This window comes from Glandiceps talaboti, chromosome 23, assembly GCF_964340395.1.
Source record: "Glandiceps talaboti chromosome 23, keGlaTala1.1, whole genome shotgun sequence".
NCBI classification, from domain to species: Eukaryota; Metazoa; Hemichordata; class Enteropneusta; family Spengelidae; genus Glandiceps; species Glandiceps talaboti.
The window spans coordinates 15,635,011-15,655,361 of record NC_135571.1 but is presented as its reverse complement, the minus strand read 5'-3'; the positions used below and the strand labels follow the sequence as shown (position 1 = coordinate 15,655,361).

Below are 20,351 nucleotides of genomic sequence, written 5' to 3'. Positions count from 1 at the left end.
ACCATAATAGTATGGATACCTGTACCATAATAGTATACATACCTGTACCATAATAGTATACATACCTGTACCATAATAGTATACATACCTGTACCATAATAGTATACATACCTGTACCATAATAGTATACATACCTGTACCATAATAGTATACATACCTGTACCATAATAGTATACATACCTGTACCATAATAGTATGGATACCTGTACCATAATAGTACACATACCTGTACCATAATAGTATACATACCTGTACCGTAATAGTATGGATACCTGTACCATAATAGTATGGATACCTGTACCGTAATAGTATACATACCTGTACCATAATAGTATGCATACCTGTACCATAATAGTATACATACCTGTACCGTAATAGTATACATACCTGTACCATAATAGTATGGATACCTGTACCGTAATAGTATACATACCTGTACCATAATAGTATGCATACCTGTACCATAATAGTATACATACCTGTACCGTAATAGTATACATACCTGTACCATAATAGTATGCATACCTGTACCATAATAGTATACATACCTGTACCGTAATAGTATACATACCTGTACCATAATAGTATGGATACCTGTACCATAATAGTATACATACCTGTACCGTAATAGTATACATACCTGTACCATAATAGTATGGATACCTGTACCGTAATAGTATGCATACCTGTACCATAATAGTATACATACCTGTACCGTAATAGTATGCATACCTGTACCATAATAGTATGCATACCTGTACCATAATAGTATGCATACCTGTACCATAATAGTATGGATACCTGTACCATAATAGTATACATACCTGTACCGTAATAGTATACATACCTGTACCGTAATAGTATACATACCTGTACCGTAATAGTATGCATACCTGTACCGTAATAGTATGCATACCTGTACCGTAATAGTATGCATACCTGTACCGTAATAGTATGCATACCTGTACCGTAATAGTATGCATACCTGTACCATAATAGTATGGATACCTGTACCATATTAGTATGAATACCTGTACCATTATAGTATGCATACCTGTACCATAATAGTATACATACCTGTACCATAATAGTATACATACCTGTACCATAATAGTATACATACCTGTACCATAATAGTATACATACCTGTACCGTAATAGTATACATAACTGTACCATAATAGTATGCATACCTGTACCGTAATAGTATGCATACCTGTACCGTAATAGTATACATACCTGTACCATAATAGTATGGATACCTGTACCATAATAGTATACATACCTGTACCGTAATAGTATGGATACCTGTACCGTAATAGTATACATACCTGTACCGTAATAGTATGCATACCTGTACCATAATAGTATGCATACCTGTACCGTAATAGTATACATACCTGTACCGTAATAGTATACATACCTGTACCGTAATAGTATACATAACTGTACCATAATAGTATACATACCTGTACCGTAATAGTATACATACCTGTACTGTAATAATATGCATACCTGTACCGTAATAGTATACATACCTGTACCGTAATAGTATGCATACCTGTACCGTAATAGTATACATACCTGTACCGTAATAGTATACATACCTGTACTGTAATAGTATGCATACCTGTACCGTAATAGTATGCATACCTGTACTGTAATAGTATACATACCTGTACCGTAATAGTATGCATACCTGTACCGTAATAGTATGCATACCTGTTCTATCATTACGTTGTCCTTATCAGTGTCAAGGTGTTAACATAACAGGTAGATTCCAACCCTCATCAGTCAAGTAAACTATTGCCTTCCATTGATATTTTTCAAAAGAGTCCTGTCTCTCTCTCTGTCTTCAAATGTCTGTGCAGAGAGACTGATAGCTATGTCCATGATTTGTTGTAATGATTTGAGTCAAAGCAAATGAGTATAATGAATTACTTTGATTGAAACATAAACTTAACAAACAAGTGAGAAATGAGATAACGTTGGGTTTTATCATTGTATACAGTACAAGAACAAAGATTGTGTCAAGAGAGATGTCCTAGAAACATTGGCTCATTACAAGAGTCTTAAACCAGAAATGAATGATTGGGGTGAGTATTCATATCTTTAAAGTGACCATAGGGATGAGTATTGGGGTGAGTATTCATATCATTAAACTGACCATAGGGATGAGTATTGGGGTAAGTATTTATATCTTTAAAGTGACCATAGGGATGAGGATTGGGGTGAGTATTTATATCTTTAAAGTGACCATAGGGATGAGTATTGGGGTGAGTATTTATATCTTTAAAGTGACCATAGGGATGAGTATTGGGGTAAGTATTTATATCTTTAAAGTGACCATAGGGATGAGTATTGGGGTAAGTATTTATATCTTTAAAGTGACCATAGGGATGAGTATTGGGGTGAGTATTTATATCTTTAAAGTGACCATAGGGATGAGTATTGGGGTGAGTATTCATATCTTTAAAGTGATCATAGAGATGAGTATTGGGGTAAGTATTTATATCTTTAAAGTGACCATAGGGATGAGTATTGGGGTAAGTATTTATATCTTTAAAGTGACCATAGGGATGAGGATTGGGGTAAGTATTCATATCTTTAAAGTGACCATAGGGATGAGTATTGGGGTAAGTATTTATATCTTTAAAGTGACCATAGAGATGAGTATTGGGGTAAGTATTTATATCTTTAAAGTGACCATAGGGATGAGTATTGGGGTAAGTATTTATATCTTTAAAGTGACCATAGGGATGAGGATTGGGGTAAGTATTTATATCTTTAAAGTGACCATAGGGATGAGTATTGGGGTGAGTATTTATATCTTTAAAGTGACCATAGGGATGAGGATTGGGGTGAGTATTTATATCTTTAAAGTGACCATAGGGATGAGTATTGGGGTGAGTATTCATATCTTTAAAGTGATCATAGGGATGAGTATTGGGGTAAGTATTTATATCTCTAAAGTGACCATAGGGATGAGTATTGGGGTAAGTATTTATATCTTTAAAGTGACCATAGGGATGAGTATTGGGGTAAGTATTTATATCTTTAAAGTGACCATAGGGATGAGTATTGGGGTAAGTATTTATATCTTTAAAGTGACCATAGGGATGAGGATTGGGGTGAGTATTTATATCTTTAAAGTGACCATAGGGATGAGTATTGGGGTAAGTATTTATATCTTTAAAGTGACCATAGGGATGAGGATTGGGGTAAGTATTTATATCTTTAAAGTGACCATAGGGATGAGGATTGGGGTAAGTATTTATATCTTTAAAGTGACCATAGGGATGAGTATTGGGTTAAGTATTTATATCTCTAAAGTGACCATAGGGATGAGGATTGGGGTAAGTATTCATATCTTTAAAGTGACCATAGGGATGAGTATTGGGGTAAGTATTCATATCTTTAAAGTGACCATAGGGATGAGTATTGGGGTAAGTATTTATATCTTTAAAGTGACCATAGGGATGAGTATTGGGGTAAGTATTCATATCTTTAAAGTGACCATAGGGATGAGTATTGGGGTAAGTATTTATATCTTTAAAGTGACCATAGGGATGAGGATTGGGGTAAGTATTCATATCTTTAAAGTGACCATAGGGATGAGTATTGGGGTAAGTATTTATATCTTTAAAGTGACCATAGGGATGAGTATTGGGGTGAGTATTTATATCTCTAAAGTGACCATAGGGATGAGGATTGGGGTAAGTATTTATATCTCTAAAGTGACCATAGGGATGAGTATTGGGGTAAGTATTTATATCTTTAAAGTGACCATAGGGATGAGCATTGGGGTAAGTATTTATATCTTTAAAGTGACCATAGGGATGAGTATTGGGGTGAGTATTTATATCTTTAAAGTGACCATAGGGATGAGTATTGGGGTAAGTATTTATATCTTTAAAGTGACCATAGGGATGAGGATTGGGGTAAGTATTTATATCTTTAAAGTGACCATAGGGATGAGTATTGGGGTGAGTATTTATATCTTTAAAGTGACCATAGGGATGAGCATTGGGTTAAGTATTTATATCATTAAAGTGACCATAGGGATGAGGATTGGGGTAAGTATTTATATCTTTAAAGTGACCATAGGGATGAGTATTGGGGTAAGTATTTATATCTTTAAAGTGACCATAGGGATGAGGATTGGGGTGAGTATTCATATCTTTAAAGTGACCATAGGGATGAGTATTGGGGTAAGTATTTATATCTTTAAAGTGACCATAGGGATGAGTATTGGGTTAAGTATTTATATCTCTAAAGTGACCATAGGGATGAGTATTGGGGTAAGTATTTATATCTTTAAAGTGACCATAGGGATGAGTATTGGGGTAAGTATTCATATCTTTAAAGTGACCATAGGGATGAGGATTGGGGTAAGTATTTATATCGTTAAAGTGACCATAGGGATGAGTATTGGGGTAAGTATATCTTTAAAGTGACCATAGGGATGAGTATTGGGGTGAGTATTCATATCTTTAAAGTGACCATAGGGATGAGGATTGGGGTAAGTATTTATATCTTTAAAGTGACCATAGGGATGAGTATTGGGGTAAGTATTTATATCTTTAAAGTGACCATAGGGATGAGTATTGGGGTAAGTATTTATATCTTTAAAGTGACCATAGGGATGAGTATTGGGGTAAGTATTTATATCTTTAAAGTGACCATAGGGATGAGTATTGGGGTAAGTATTTATATCTTTTAAGTGACCATAGGGATGAGCATTGGGGTAAGTATTTATATCTTTAAAGTGACCATAGGGATGAGGATTGGGGTGAGTATTTATATCTTTAAAGTGACCATAGGGATGAGTATTGGGGTAAGTATTCATATCTTTAAAGTGACCATAGGGATGAGTATTGGGGTAAGTATTTATATCTTTAAAGTGACCATAGGGATGAGTATTGGGGTGAGTATTTATATCTTTAAAGTGACCATAGGGATGAGTATTGGGTTAAGTATCTATATCTTTAAAGTGACCATAGGGATGAGTATTGGGGTAAGTATTTATATCTTTAAAGTGACCATAGGGATGAGCATTGGGTTAAGTATTTATATCATTAAAGTGACCATAGGGATGAGGATTGGGGTAAGTATTTATATCTTTAAAGTGACCATAGGGATGAGTATTGGGGTAAGTATTTATATCTTTAAAGTGACCATAGGGATGAGGATTGGGGTGAGTATTCATATCTTTAAAGTGACCATAGGGATGAGTATTGGGGTAAGTATTTATATCTTTAAAGTGACCATAGGGATGAGTATTGGGTTAAGTATTTATATCTCTAAAGTGACCATAGGGATGAGTATTGGGGTAAGTATTTATATCTTTAAAGTGACCATAGGGATGAGTATTGGGGTGAGTATTTATATCTTTAAAGTGACCATAGGGATGAGTATTGGGGTAAGTATTTATATCTTTAAAGTGACCATAGGGATGAGGATTGGGGTAAGTATTTATATCTTTAAAGTGACCATAGGGATGAGTATTGGGGTGAGTATTTATATCTTTAAAGTGACCATAGGGATGAGCATTGGGTTAAGTATTTATATCATTAAAGTGACCATAGGGATGAGGATTGGGGTAAGTATTTATATCTTTAAAGTGACCATAGGGATGAGTATTGGGGTAAGTATTTATATCTTTAAAGTGACCATAGGGATGAGGATTGGGGTGAGTATTCATATCTTTAAAGTGACCATAGGGATGAGTATTGGGGTAAGTATTTATATCTTTAAAGTGACCATAGGGATGAGTATTGGGTTAAGTATTTATATCTCTAAAGTGACCATAGGGATGAGTATTGGGGTAAGTATTTATATCTTTAAAGTGACCATAGGGATGAGTATTGGGGTAAGTATTCATATCTTTAAAGTGACCATAGGGATGAGGATTGGGGTAAGTATTTATATCGTTAAAGTGACCATAGGGATGAGTATTGGGGTAAGTATATCTTTAAAGTGACCATAGGGATGAGTATTGGGGTGAGTATTCATATCTTTAAAGTGACCATAGGGATGAGGATTGGGGTAAGTATTTATATCTTTAAAGTGACCATAGGGATGAGTATTGGGGTAAGTATTTATATCTTTAAAGTGACCATAGGGATGAGTATTGGGGTAAGTATTTATATCTTTAAAGTGACCATAGGGATGAGTATTGGGGTAAGTATTTATATCTTTAAAGTGACCATAGGGATGAGTATTGGGGTAAGTATTTATATCTTTTAAGTGACCATAGGGATGAGCATTGGGGTAAGTATTTATATCTTTAAAGTGACCATAGGGATGAGGATTGGGGTGAGTATTTATATCTTTAAAGTGACCATAGGGATGAGTATTGGGGTAAGTATTCATATCTTTAAAGTGACCATAGGGATGAGTATTGGGGTAAGTATTTATATCTTTAAAGTGACCATAGGGATGAGTATTGGGGTGAGTATTTATATCTTTAAAGTGACCATAGGGATGAGTATTGGGTTAAGTATCTATATCTTTAAAGTGACCATAGGGATGAGTATTGGGGTAAGTATTTATATCTTTAAAGTGACCATAGGGATGAGTATTGGGGTAAGTATTTATATCTTTAAAGTGACCATAGGGATGAGTATTGGGGTAAGTATTTATATCTTTAAAGTGACCATAGGGATGAGCATTGGGGTAAGTATTTATATCTTTAAAGTGACCATAGGGATGAGTATTGGGGTAAGTATTCATATCTTTAAAGTGACCATAGGGATGAGTATTGGGGTAAGTATTCATATCTTTAAAGTGACCATAGGGATGAGTATTGGGGTAAGTATTTATATCTCTAAAGTGACCATAGGGATGAGGATTGGGTAAGTATTCATATCTTTAAAGTGACCATAGGGATGAGGATTGGGGTAAGTATTTATATCTTTAAAGTGACCATAGGGATGAGTATTGGGTTAAGTATTTATATCTCTAAAGTGACCATAGGGATGAGTATTGGGGTAAGTATTTATATCTTTAAAGTGACCATAGGGATGAGGATTGGGGTAAGTATTTATATCTTTAAAGTGACCATAGGGATGAGTATTGGGGTAAGTATTTATATCTCTAAAGTGACCATAGGGATGAGGATTGGGTAAGTATTTATATCTCTAAAGTGACCATAGGGATGAGGATTGGGGTAAGTATTTATATCTTTAAAGTGACCATAGGGATGAGCATTGGGGTAAGTATTTATATCTTTAAAGTGACCATAGGGATGAGTATTGGGGTAAGTATTCATATCTTTAAAGTGACCATAGGGATGAGTATTGGGGTAAGTATTTATATCTCTAAAGTGACCATAGGGATGAGTATTGGGGTAAGTATTTATATCTTTAAAGTGACCATAGGGATGAGCATTGGGTTAAGTATTTATATCTTTAAAGTGACCATAGGGATGAGTATTGGGGTAAGTATTTATATCTTTAAAGTGACCATAGGGATGAGCATTGGGGTAAGTATTTATATCTTTAAAGTGACCATAGGGATGAGTATTGGGGTGAGTATTTATATCTCTAAAGTGACCATAGGGATGAGGATTGAGGTAAGTATTTATATCTCTAAAGTGACCATAGGGATGAGGATTGGGGTAAGTATTTATATTTCTAAAGTGACCATAGGGATGAGGATTGGGGTGAGTATTCATATCTTTAAAGTGACCATAGGGATGAGTATTGGGTTAAGTATTTATATCTTTAAAGTGACCATAGGGATGAGTATTGGGGTAAGTATTTATATCTTTAAAGTGACCATAGGGATGAGTATTGGGGTAAGTATTTATATCTTTAAAGTGACCATAGGGATGAGTATTGGGGTAAGTATTTATATCTTTAAAGTGACCATAGGGATGAGTATTGGGGTAAGTATTTATATCTTTAAAGTGACCATAGGGATGAGTATTGGGGTAAGTATTTATATCTTTTAAGTGACCATAGGGATTAGCATTGGGGTAAGTATTTATATCTTTAAAGTGACCATAGGGATGATGATTGGGGTGAGTATTTATATCTTTAAAGTGACCATAGGGATGAGTATTGGGGTAAGTATTTATATCTTTAAAGTGACCATAGGGATGAGTATTGGGGTAAGTATTTATATCTTTAAAGTGACCATAGGGATGAGTATTGGGGTGAGTATTTATATCTTTAAAGTGACCATAGGGATGAGTATTGGGTTAAGTATCTATATCTTTAAAGTGACCATAGGGATGAGTATTGGGGTAAGTATTTATATCTTTAAAGTGACCATAGGGATGAGTATTGGGGTAAGTATTTATATCTTTAAAGTGACCATAGGGATGAGTATTGGGGTAAGTATTTATATCTTTAAAGTGACCATAGGGATGAGCATTGGGGTAAGTATTTATATCTTTAAAGTGACCATAGGGATGAGTATTGGGGTAAGTATTCATATCTTTAAAGTGACCATAGGGATGAGTATTGGGGTAAGTATTCATATCTTTAAAGTGACCATAGGGATGAGTATTGGGGTAAGTATTTATATCTCTAAAGTGACCATAGGGATGAGGATTGGGTAAGTATTCATATCTTTAAAGTGACCATAGGGATGAGTATTGGGGTAAGTATTTATATCTTTAAAGTGACCATAGGGATGAGTATTGGGTTAAGTATTTATATCTCTAAAGTGACCATAGGGATGAGTATTGGGGTAAGTATTTATATCTTTAAAGTGACCATAGGGATGAGTATTGGGGTAAGTATTTATATCTTTAAAGTGACCATAGGGATGAGGATTGGGGTAAGTATTTATATCTTTAAAGTGATCATAGGGATGAAGATTGGGGTAAGTATTTATATCTTTAAAGTGACCATAGGGATGAAGATTGGGGTAAGTATTTATATCTCTAAAGTGACCATAGGGATGAGGATTGGGGTAAGTATTTATATCTTTAAAGTGACCATAGGCATGAGTATTGGGGTAAGTATTTATATCTTTAAAGTGACCATAGGGATGAGGATTGGGGTAAGTATTTATATCTTTAAAGTGACCATAGGGATGAGCATTGGGGTAAGTATTTATATCTTTAAAGTGACCATAGGGATGAGTATTGGGGTAAGTATTCATATCTTTAAAGTGACCATAGGGATGAGTATTGGGGTAAGTATTTATATCTCTAAAGTGACCATAGGGATGAGTATTGGGGTAAGTATTTATATCTTTAAAGTGACCATAGGGATGAGCATTGGGTTAAGTATTTATATCTTTAAAGTGACCATAGGGATGAGTATTGGGGTAAGTATTTATATCTTTAAAGTGACCATAGGGATGAGCATTGGGGTAAGTATTTATATCTTTAAAGTGACCATAGGGATGAGTATTGGGGTGAGTATTTATATCTCTAAAGTGACCATAGGGATGAGGATTGGGGTAAGTATTTATATCTCTAAAGTGACCATAGGGATGAGGATTGGGGTAAGTATTTATATTTCTAAAGTGACCATAGGGATGAGGATTGGGGTGAGTATTCATATCTTTAAAGTGACCATAGGGATGAGTATTGGGTTAAGTATTTATATCTTTAAAGTGACCATAGGGATGAGTATTGGGGTAAGTATTTATATCTTTAAAGTGACCATAGGGATGAGTATTGGGGTAAGTATTTATATCTTTAAAGTGACCATAGGGATGAGTATTGGGGTAAGTATTTATATCTTTAAAGTGACCATAGGGATGAGTATTGGGGTAAGTATTTATATCTTTAAAGTGACCATAGGGATGAGTATTGGGGTAAGTATTTATATCTTTTAAGTGACCATAGGGATTAGCATTGGGGTAAGTATTTATATCTTTAAAGTGACCATAGGGATGATGATTGGGGTGAGTATTTATATCTTTAAAGTGACCATAGGGATGAGTATTGGGGTAAGTATTTATATCTTTAAAGTGACCATAGGGATGAGTATTGGGGTAAGTATTTATATCTTTAAAGTGACCATAGGGATGAGTATTGGGGTGAGTATTTATATCTTTAAAGTGACCATAGGGATGAGTATTGGGTTAAGTATCTATATCTTTAAAGTGACCATAGGGATGAGTATTGGGGTAAGTATTTATATCTTTAAAGTGACCATAGGGATGAGTATTGGGGTAAGTATTTATATCTTTAAAGTGACCATAGGGATGAGTATTGGGGTAAGTATTTATATCTTTAAAGTGACCATAGGGATGAGCATTGGGGTAAGTATTTATATCTTTAAAGTGACCATAGGGATGAGTATTGGGGTAAGTATTCATATCTTTAAAGTGACCATAGGGATGAGTATTGGGGTAAGTATTCATATCTTTAAAGTGACCATAGGGATGAGTATTGGGGTAAGTATTTATATCTCTAAAGTGACCATAGGGATGAGGATTGGGTAAGTATTCATATCTTTAAAGTGACCATAGGGATGAGTATTGGGGTAAGTATTTATATCTTTAAAGTGACCATAGGGATGAGTATTGGGTTAAGTATTTATATCTCTAAAGTGACCATAGGGATGAGTATTGGGGTAAGTATTTATATCTTTAAAGTGACCATAGGGATGAGTATTGGGGTAAGTATTTATATCTTTAAAGTGACCATAGGGATGAGGATTGGGGTAAGTATTTATATCTTTAAAGTGATCATAGGGATGAAGATTGGGGTAAGTATTTATATCTTTAAAGTGACCATAGGGATGAAGATTGGGGTAAGTATTTATATCTCTAAAGTGACCATAGGGATGAGGATTGGGGTAAGTATTTATATCTTTAAAGTGACCATAGGCATGAGTATTGGGGTAAGTATTTATATCTTTAAAGTGACCATAGGGATGAGGATTGGGGTAAGTATTTATATCTTTAAAGTGACCATAGGGATGAGCATTGGGGTAAGTATTTATATCTTTAAAGTGACCATAGGGATGAGTATTGGGGTAAGTATTCATATCTTTAAAGTGACCATAGGGATGAGTATTGGGGTAAGTATTTATATCTCTAAAGTGACCATAGGGATGAGTATTGGGGTAAGTATTTATATCTTTAAAGTGACCATAGGGATGAGCATTGGGTTAAGTATTTATATCTTTAAAGTGACCATAGGGATGAGTATTGGGGTAAGTATTTATATCTTTAAAGTGACCATAGGGATGAGCATTGGGGTAAGTATTTATATCTTTAAAGTGACCATAGGGATGAGTATTGGGGTGAGTATTTATATCTCTAAAGTGACCATAGGGATGAGGATTGGGGTAAGTATTTATATCTCTAAAGTGACCATAGGGATGAGGATTGGGGTAAGTATTTATATTTCTAAAGTGACCATAGGGATGAGGATTGGGGTGAGTATTCATATCTTTAAAGTGACCATAGGGATGAGTATTGGGTTAAGTATTTATATCTTTAAAGTGACCATAGGGATGAGTATTGGGGTAAGTATTTATATCTTTAAAGTGACCATAGGGATGAGTATTGGGGTAAGTATTTATATCTTTAAAGTGACCATAGGGATGAGTATTGGGGTAAGTATTTATATCTTTAAAGTGACCATAGGGATGAGTATTGGGGTAAGTATTTATATCTTTAAAGTGACCATAGGGATGAGTATTGGGGTAAGTATTTATATCTTTTAAGTGACCATAGGGATGAGCATTGGGGTAAGTATTTATATCTTTAAAGTGACCATAGGGATGAGTATTGGGGTAAGTATTTATATCTTTAAAGTGACCATAGGGATGAGCATTGGGGTAAGTATTTATATCTTTAAAGTGACCATAGGGATGAGTATTGGGGTGAGTATTTATATCTCTAAAGTGACCATAGGGATGAGGATTGGGGTAAGTATTTATATCTCTAAAGTGACCATAGGGATGAGGATTGGGGTAAGTATTTATATTTCTAAAGTGACCATAGGGATGAGGATTGGGGTGAGTATTCATATCTTTAAAGTGACCATAGGGATGAGTATTGGGTTAAGTATTTATATCTTTAAAGTGACCATAGGGATGAGTATTGGGGTAAGTATTTATATCTTTAAAGTGACCATAGGGATGAGTATTGGGGTAAGTATTTATATCTTTAAAGTGACCATAGGGATGAGTATTGGGGTAAGTATTTATATCTTTAAAGTGACCATAGGGATGAGTATTGGGGTAAGTATTTATATCTTTAAAGTGACCATAGGGATGAGTATTGGGGTAAGTATTTATATCTTTTAAGTGACCATAGGGATTAGCATTGGGGTAAGTATTTATATCTTTAAAGTGACCATAGGGATGATGATTGGGGTGAGTATTTATATCTTTAAAGTGACCATAGGGATGAGTATTGGGGTAAGTATTTATATCTTTAAAGTGACCATAGGGATGAGTATTGGGGTAAGTATTTATATCTTTAAAGTGACCATAGGGATGAGTATTGGGGTGAGTATTTATATCTTTAAAGTGACCATAGGGATGAGTATTGGGTTAAGTATCTATATCTTTAAAGTGACCATAGGGATGAGTATTGGGGTAAGTATTTATATCTTTAAAGTGACCATAGGGATGAGTATTGGGGTAAGTATTTATATCTTTAAAGTGACCCTAGGGATGAGTATTGGTGTAAGTATTTATATCTTTAAAGTGACCATAGGGATGAGCATTGGGGTAAGTATTTATATCTTTAAAGTGACCATAGGGATGAGTATTGGGGTAAGTATTCATATCTTTAAAGTGACCATAGGGATGAGTATTGGGGTAAGTATTCATATCTTTAAAGTGACCATAGGGATGAGTATTGGGGTAAGTATTTATATCTCTAAAGTGACCATAGGGATGAGGATTGGGTAAGTATTCATATCTTTAAAGTGACCATAGGGATGAGTATTGGGGTAAGTATTTATATCTTTAAAGTGACCATAGGGATGAGTATTGGGTTAAGTATTTATATCTCTAAAGTGACCATAGGGATGAGTATTGGGGTAAGTATTTATATCTTTAAAGTGACCATAGGGATGAGTATTGGGGTAAGTATTTATATCTTTAAAGTGACCATAGGGATGAGGATTGGGGTAAGTATTTATATCTTTAAAGTGATCATAGGGATGAAGATTGGGGTAAGTATTTATATCTTTAAAGTGACCATAGGGATGAAGATTGGGGTAAGTATTTATATCTCTAAAGTGACCATAGGGATGAGGATTGGGGTAAGTATTTATATCTTTAAAGTGACCATAGGCATGAGTATTGGGGTAAGTATTTATATCTTTAAAGTGACCATAGGGATGAGGATTGGGGTAAGTATTTATATCTTTAAAGTGACCATAGGGATGAGCATTGGGGTAAGTATTTATATCTTTAAAGTGACCATAGGGATGAGTATTGGGGTAAGTATTCATATCTTTAAAGTGACCATAGGGATGAGTATTGGGGTAAGTATTTATATCTCTAAAGTGACCATAGGGATGAGTATTGGGGTAAGTATTTATATCTTTAAAGTGACCATAGGGATGAGCATTGGGTTAAGTATTTATATCTTTAAAGTGACCATAGGGATGAGTATTGGGGTAAGTATTTATATCTTTAAAGTGACCATAGGGATGAGCATTGGGGTAAGTATTTATATCTTTAAAGTGACCATAGGGATGAGTATTGGGGTGAGTATTTATATCTCTAAAGTGACCATAGGGATGAGGATTGGGGTAAGTATTTATATCTCTAAAGTGACCATAGGGATGAGGATTGGGGTAAGTATTTATATTTCTAAAGTGACCATAGGGATGAGGATTGGGGTGAGTATTCATATCTTTAAAGTGACCATAGGGATGAGTATTGGGTTAAGTATTTATATCTTTAAAGTGACCATAGGGATGAGTATTGGGGTAAGTATTTATATCTTTAAAGTGACCATAGGGATGAGTATTGGGGTAAGTATTTATATCTTTAAAGTGACCATAGGGATGAGTATTGGGGTAAGTATTTATATCTTTAAAGTGACCATAGGGATGAGTATTGGGGTAAGTATTTATATCTTTAAAGTGACCATAGGGATGAGTATTGGGGTAAGTATTTATATCTTTTAAGTGACCATAGGGATGAGCATTGGGGTAAGTATTTATATCTTTAAAGTGACCATAGGGATGAGGATTGGGTGAGTATTTATATCTTTAAAGTGACCATAGGGATGAGTATTGGGGTAAGTATTTATATCTTTAAAGTGACCATAGGGATGAGTATTGGGGTAAGTATTTATATCTTTAAAGTGACCAAAGGGATGAGTATTGGGGTGAGTATTTATATCTTTAAAGTGACCATAGGGATGAGTATTGGGTTAAGTATCTATATCTTTAAAGTGACCATAGGGATGAGTATTGGGGTAAGTATTTATATCTTTAAAGTGACCATAGGGATGAGTATTGGGGTAAGTATTTATATCTTTAAAGTGACCATAGGGATGAGTATTGGGGTAAGTATTTATATCTTTAAAGTGACCATAGGGATGAGCATTGGGGTAAGTATTTATATCTTTAAAGTGACCATAGGGATGAGTATTGGGGTAAGTATTTATATCTTTAAAGTGACCATAGGGATGAGTATTGGGGTAAGTATTCATATCTTTAAAGTGACCATAGGGATGAGTATTGGGTAAGTATTTATATCTCTAAAGTGACCATAGGGATGAGGATTGGGTAAGTATTCATATCTTTAAAGTGACCATAGGGATGAGTATTGGGGTAAGTATTTATATCTTTAAAGTGACCATAGGGATGAGTATTGGGTTAAGTATTTATATCTCTAAAGTGACCATAGGGATGAGTATTGGGGTAAGTATTTATATCTTTAAAGTGACCATAGGGATGAGTATTGGGGTAAGTATTTATATCTTTAAAGTGACCATAGGGATGAGGATTGGGGTAAGTATTTATATCTTTAAAGTGATCATAGGGATGAAGATTGGGGTAAGTATTTATATCTTTAAAGTGACCATAGGGATGAAGATTGGGGTAAGTATTTATATCTCTAAAGTGACCATAGGGATGAGGATTGGGGTAAGTATTTATATCTTTAAAGTGACCATAGGGATGAGTATTGGGGTAAGTATTTATATCTTTAAAGTGACCATAGGGATGAGGATTGGGGTAAGTATTTATATCTTTAAAGTGACCATAGGGATGAGTATTGGGGTAAGTATTTATATCTTTAAAGTGACCATAGGGATGAGGATTGGGGTAAGTATTTATATCTCTAAAGTGACCATAGGGATGAGGATTGGGGTAAGTATTTATAACTTTAAAGTGACCATAGGGATGAGTATTGGGGTAAGTATTTATATCTTTAAAGTGACCATAGGGATGAGGATTGGGGTAAGTATTTATATCTTTAAAGTGACCATAGGGATGAGTATTGGGGTAAGTATTTATATCTTTAAAGTGACCATAGGGATGAGGATTGGGGTAAGTATTTATATCTTTAAAGTGACCATAGGGATGAGGATTGGGGTAAGTATTTATATCTCTAAAGTGACCATAGGGATGAGGATTGGGGTAAGTATTTATATCTCTAAAGTAACCATAGGGATGAGGATTGGGGTAAGTATTTATATCTTTAAAGTGACCATAGGGATGAGGATTGGGGTAAGTATTTATATCTTTAAAGTGACCATAGGGATGAGGATTGGGGTAAGTATTTATATCTCTAAAGTGACCATAGGGATGAGGATTGGGGTAAGTATTTATATCTTTAAAGTGACCATAGGGATGAGGATTGGGGTAAGTATTTATATCTCTAAAGTGACCATAGGGATGAGGATTGGGGTAAGTATTTATATCTTTAAAGTGACCATAGGGATGAGTATTGGGGTAAGTATTTATATCTTTAAAGTGACCATAGGGATGAGTATTGGGGTAAGTATTTATATCTTTAAAGTGACCATAGGGATGAGTATTGGGGGAAGTATTTATATCTTTAAAGTGACCATAGGGATGAGTATTGGGGTAAGTATTTATATCTTTAAAGTGACCATAGGGATGAGGATTGGGGTAAGTATTTATATCTTTAAAGTGACCATAGGGATGAGTATTGGGGTAAGTATTTATATCTTTAAAGGGACCATAGGGATGAGGATTGGGGTAAGTATTTATATCTTTAAAGTGACCATAGGGATGAGGATTGGGGTAAGTATTTATATCTCTAAAGTGACCATAGGGATGAGGATTGGGGTAAGTATTTATATCTTTAAAGTGACCATAGGGATGAGTATTGGGGTAAGTATTTATATCTTTAAAGTGACCATAGGGATGAGGATTGGGGTAAGTATTTATATCTTTAAAGTGACCATAGGGATGAGTATTGGGGTAAGTATTTATATCTTTAAAGTGACCATAGGGATGAGGATTGGGGTAAGTATTTATATCTTTAAAGTGACCATAGGGATGAGGATTGGGGTAAGTATTTATATCTCTAAAGTGACCATAGGGATGAGGATTGGGGTAAGTATTTATATCTCTAAAGTGACCATAGGGATGAGGATTGAGGTAAGTATTTATATCTTTAAAGTGACCATAGGGATGAGGATTGGGGTAAGTATTTATATCTTTAAAGTGACCATAGGGATGAGGATTGGGGTAAGTATTTATATCTCTAAAGTGACCATAGGGATGAGGATTGGGGTAAGTATTTATATCTTTAATGTGACCATAGGGATGAGTATTGGGGTAAGTATTTATATCTTTAAAGTGACCATAGGGATGAAGATTGGGGTAAGTATTTATATCTTTAAAGTGACCATAGGGATGAAGATTGGGTATAAAAACAACATATGCCAAGTCCTTGTAACTCCATAAATTGCAAAATTTAAAGCATAATAAATGTTTGTTATTGTACATTACAATTTTTTTAACTTTTTGCTGTTTATTGAGTTACAAACACAGACTTGGTCTTTGTCTAAATGTCCTATCTAAGTGTACCAAGTACTAGCTCTACTAAATGTCCTTTCTAAGTGTACCAAGTAATAGCTCTACTATTACTAAATATCCTTTCTAAGTGTACCAAGTACTAGCTCTACTAAATGTCCTTTCTAAGTGTACCAAGTACTAGCTCTACTATTACTAAATGTCCTTTCTAAGTGTACCAAGTAATAGCTCTACTAAATGTCCTTTCTAAGTGTACCAAGTACTAGCTCTACTAAATGTCCTTTCTAAGTGTACCAAGTACTAGCTCTACTAAATGTCCTTTCTAAGTGTACCAAGTAATAGCTCTACTATTACTAAATGTCCTTTCTAAGTGTACCAAGTGCTAGCTCTACTAAATGTCCTTTCTAAGTGTACCAAGTACTAGCTCTACTAAATGTCCTTTCTAAGTGTACCAAGTAATAGCTCTACTAAATGTCCTTTCTAAGTGTACCAAGTACTAGCTCTACTAAATGTCCTTTCTAAGTGTACCAAGTACTAGCTCTACTAAATGTCCTTTCTAAGTGTACCAAGTAATAGCTCTACTATTACTAAATGTCCTTTCTAAGTGTACCAAGTACTAGCTCTACTAAATGTCCTTTCTAAGTGTACCAAGTACTAGCTCTACTAAATGTCCTTTCTAAGTGTACCAAGTAATAGCTCTACTATTACTAAATGTCCTTTCTGAGTGTACCAAGTACTAGCTCTACTAAATGTCCTTTCTAAGTGTACCAAGTACTAGCTCTACTAAATGTCCTTTCTAAGTGTACCAAGTAATAGCTCTACTAAATATCCTTTCTAAGTGTACCAAGTACTAGCTCTACTAAATGTCCTTTCTAAGTGTACCAAGTACTAGCTCTACTAAATGTCCTTTCTAAGTGTACCAAGTACTAGCTCTACTAAATGTCCTTTCTAAGTGTACCAGGTAATAGCTCTACTATTACTAAATGTCCCTTCTGAGTGTACCAAGTACTAGCTCTACTAAATGTCCTTTCTAAGTGTACCAAGTACTAGCTCTACTAAATGTCCTTTCTAAGTGTACCAAGTAATAGCTCTACTAAATATCCTTTCTAAGTGTACCAAGTACTAGCTCTACTAACTGTCCTTTCTAAGTGTACCAAGTAATAGCTCTACTAAATGTCATTTCTTAGTGTACCAATTAGTACTAGCTCTACTAAATGTCCTTTCTAAGTGTACCAAGTACTAGCTCTACTAAATGTCCTTTCTAAGTGTACCAAGTACTAGCTCTACTAAATGTCCTTTCTAAGTGTACCAAGTAATAGCTCTACTAAATGTCATTTCTTAGTGTACCAAGTAATAGCTCTACTAAATGTCCTTTCTAAGTGTACCAAGTACTAGCTCTACTAAATGTCCTTTCTAAGTGTACCAAGTAATAGCTCTACTAACTGTCCTTTCTAAGTGTACCAAGTAATAGCTCTACTATTACTAAATGTCCTTTCTAAGTGTACCAAGTACTAGCTCTACTAAATGTCATTTCTAAGTGTACCAAGTACTAGCTCTACTAAATATCCTTTCTAAGTGTACCAAGTACTAGCTCTACTAAATGACCTTTCTAAGTGTACCAAGTACTAGCTCTACTAAATGTCCTTTCTAAGTGTACCAAGTACTAGCTCTACTAAATGTCCTTTCTAAGTGTACCAAGTAATAGCTCTACTAAATGTCCTTTCTAAGTGTACCAAGTACTAGCTCTACTAACTGTCCTTTCTAAGTGTACCAAGTAATAGCTCTACTAAATGTCATTTCTTAGTGTACCAATTAGTACTAGCTCTACTAAATGTCCTTTCTAAGTGTACCAAGTACTAGCTCTACTAAATGTCCTTTCTAAGTGTACCAAGTACTAGCTCTACTAAATGTCCTTTCTAAGTGTACCAAGTAATAGCTCTACTAAATGTCATTTCTTAGTGTACCAAGTAATAGCTCTACTAAATGTCCTTTCTAAGTGTACCAAGTAATAGCTCTACTAACTGTCCTTTCTAAGTGTACCAAGTAATAGCTCTACTATTACTAAATGTCCTTTCTAAGTGTACCAAGTACTAGCTCTACTAAATGTCCTTTCTAAGTGTACCAAGTACTAGCTCTACTAAATGTCCTTTCTAAGTGTACCAAGTACTAGCTCTACTAAATGTCCTTTCTAAGTGTACCAAGTAATAGCTCTACTAAATGTCCTTTCTAAGTGTACCAAGTAATAGCTCTACTAACTGTCCTTTCTAAGTGTACCAAGTAATAGCTCTACTAAATGTCATTTCTTAGTGTACCAATTAGTACTAGCTCTACTAAATGTCCTTTCTAAGTGTACCAAGTACTAGCTCTACTAAATGTCCTTTCTAAGTGTACCAAGTACTAGCTCTACTAAATGTCCTTTCTAAGTGTACCAAGTAATAGCTCTACTAAATGTCATTTCTTAGTGTACCAAGTACTAGCTCTACTAAATGTCCTTTCTAAGTGTACCAAGTAATAGCTCTACTAACTGTCCTTTCTAAGTGTACCAAGTAATAGCTCTACTATTACTAAATGTCCTTTCTAAGTGTACCAAGTACTAGCTCTACTAAATGTCATTTCTAAGTGTACCAAGTACTAGCTCTACTAAATATCCTTTCTAAGTGTACCAAGTACTAGCTCTACTAAATGACCTTTCTAAGTGTACCAAGTACTAGCTCTACTAAATGTCCTTTCTAAGTGTACCAAGTACTAGCTCTACTAAATGTCCTTTCTAAGTGTACCAAGTACTAGCTCTACTAACTTTCCTTTCTAAGTGTACCAAGTACTAGCTCTACTAAATGACCTTTCTAAGTGTACCAAGTAATAGCTCTACTAAATGTCCTTTCTAAGTGTACCAAGTACTAGCTCTACTAAATGATCTTTCTAAGTGTACCAAGTACTAGCTCTACTAAATGTCCTTTCTAAGTGTACCAAGTAATAGCTCTACTAAATGTCCTTTCTAAGTGTACCAAGTACTAGCTCTACTAAATGTCCTTTCTAAGTGTATCAAGTACTAGCTCTACTAAATGACCTTTCTAAGTGTATCAAGTACTAGCTCTACTAAATGTCCTTTCTAAGTGTATCAAGTACTAGCTCTACTAAATGTCCTTTCTAAGTGTACCAAGTACTAGCTCTACTAACTGTCCTTTCTAAGTGTACCAAGTAATAGCTCTACTATTACTAAATGTCCTTTCTAAGTGTACCAAGTACTAGCTCTACTAAATGACTTTTCTAAGTGTATCAAGTACTAGCTCTACTAACTGTCCTTTCTAAGTGTACCCCAAGTAATAGCTCTACTATTACTGAATGTCCTTTCTAAGTGTAACAAGTACTAGCTCTACTAAATGTCCTTTCTAAGTGTACCAATTACTAGCTCTACTAAATATCCTTTCTAAGTGTACCAAGTACTAGCT

General features: G+C 34.7%; 1 protein-coding gene across 2 annotated transcripts in view; it reads left to right on the top strand.

The window, feature by feature from the left end:
* Positions 1-20,351, top strand: part of LOC144452815 (uncharacterized) — a 123,987-nt gene that overhangs the window by 58,294 nt on the left and 45,342 nt on the right. For both annotated transcript variants that reach the window (XM_078143977.1, XM_078143976.1), the window contains exon 8: positions 2,011-2,095. In XM_078143977.1, coding sequence (XP_078000103.1) covers positions 2,011-2,095 — 85 coding nt within the window. The remainder of the gene's footprint in view (positions 1-2,010; positions 2,096-20,351) is intronic.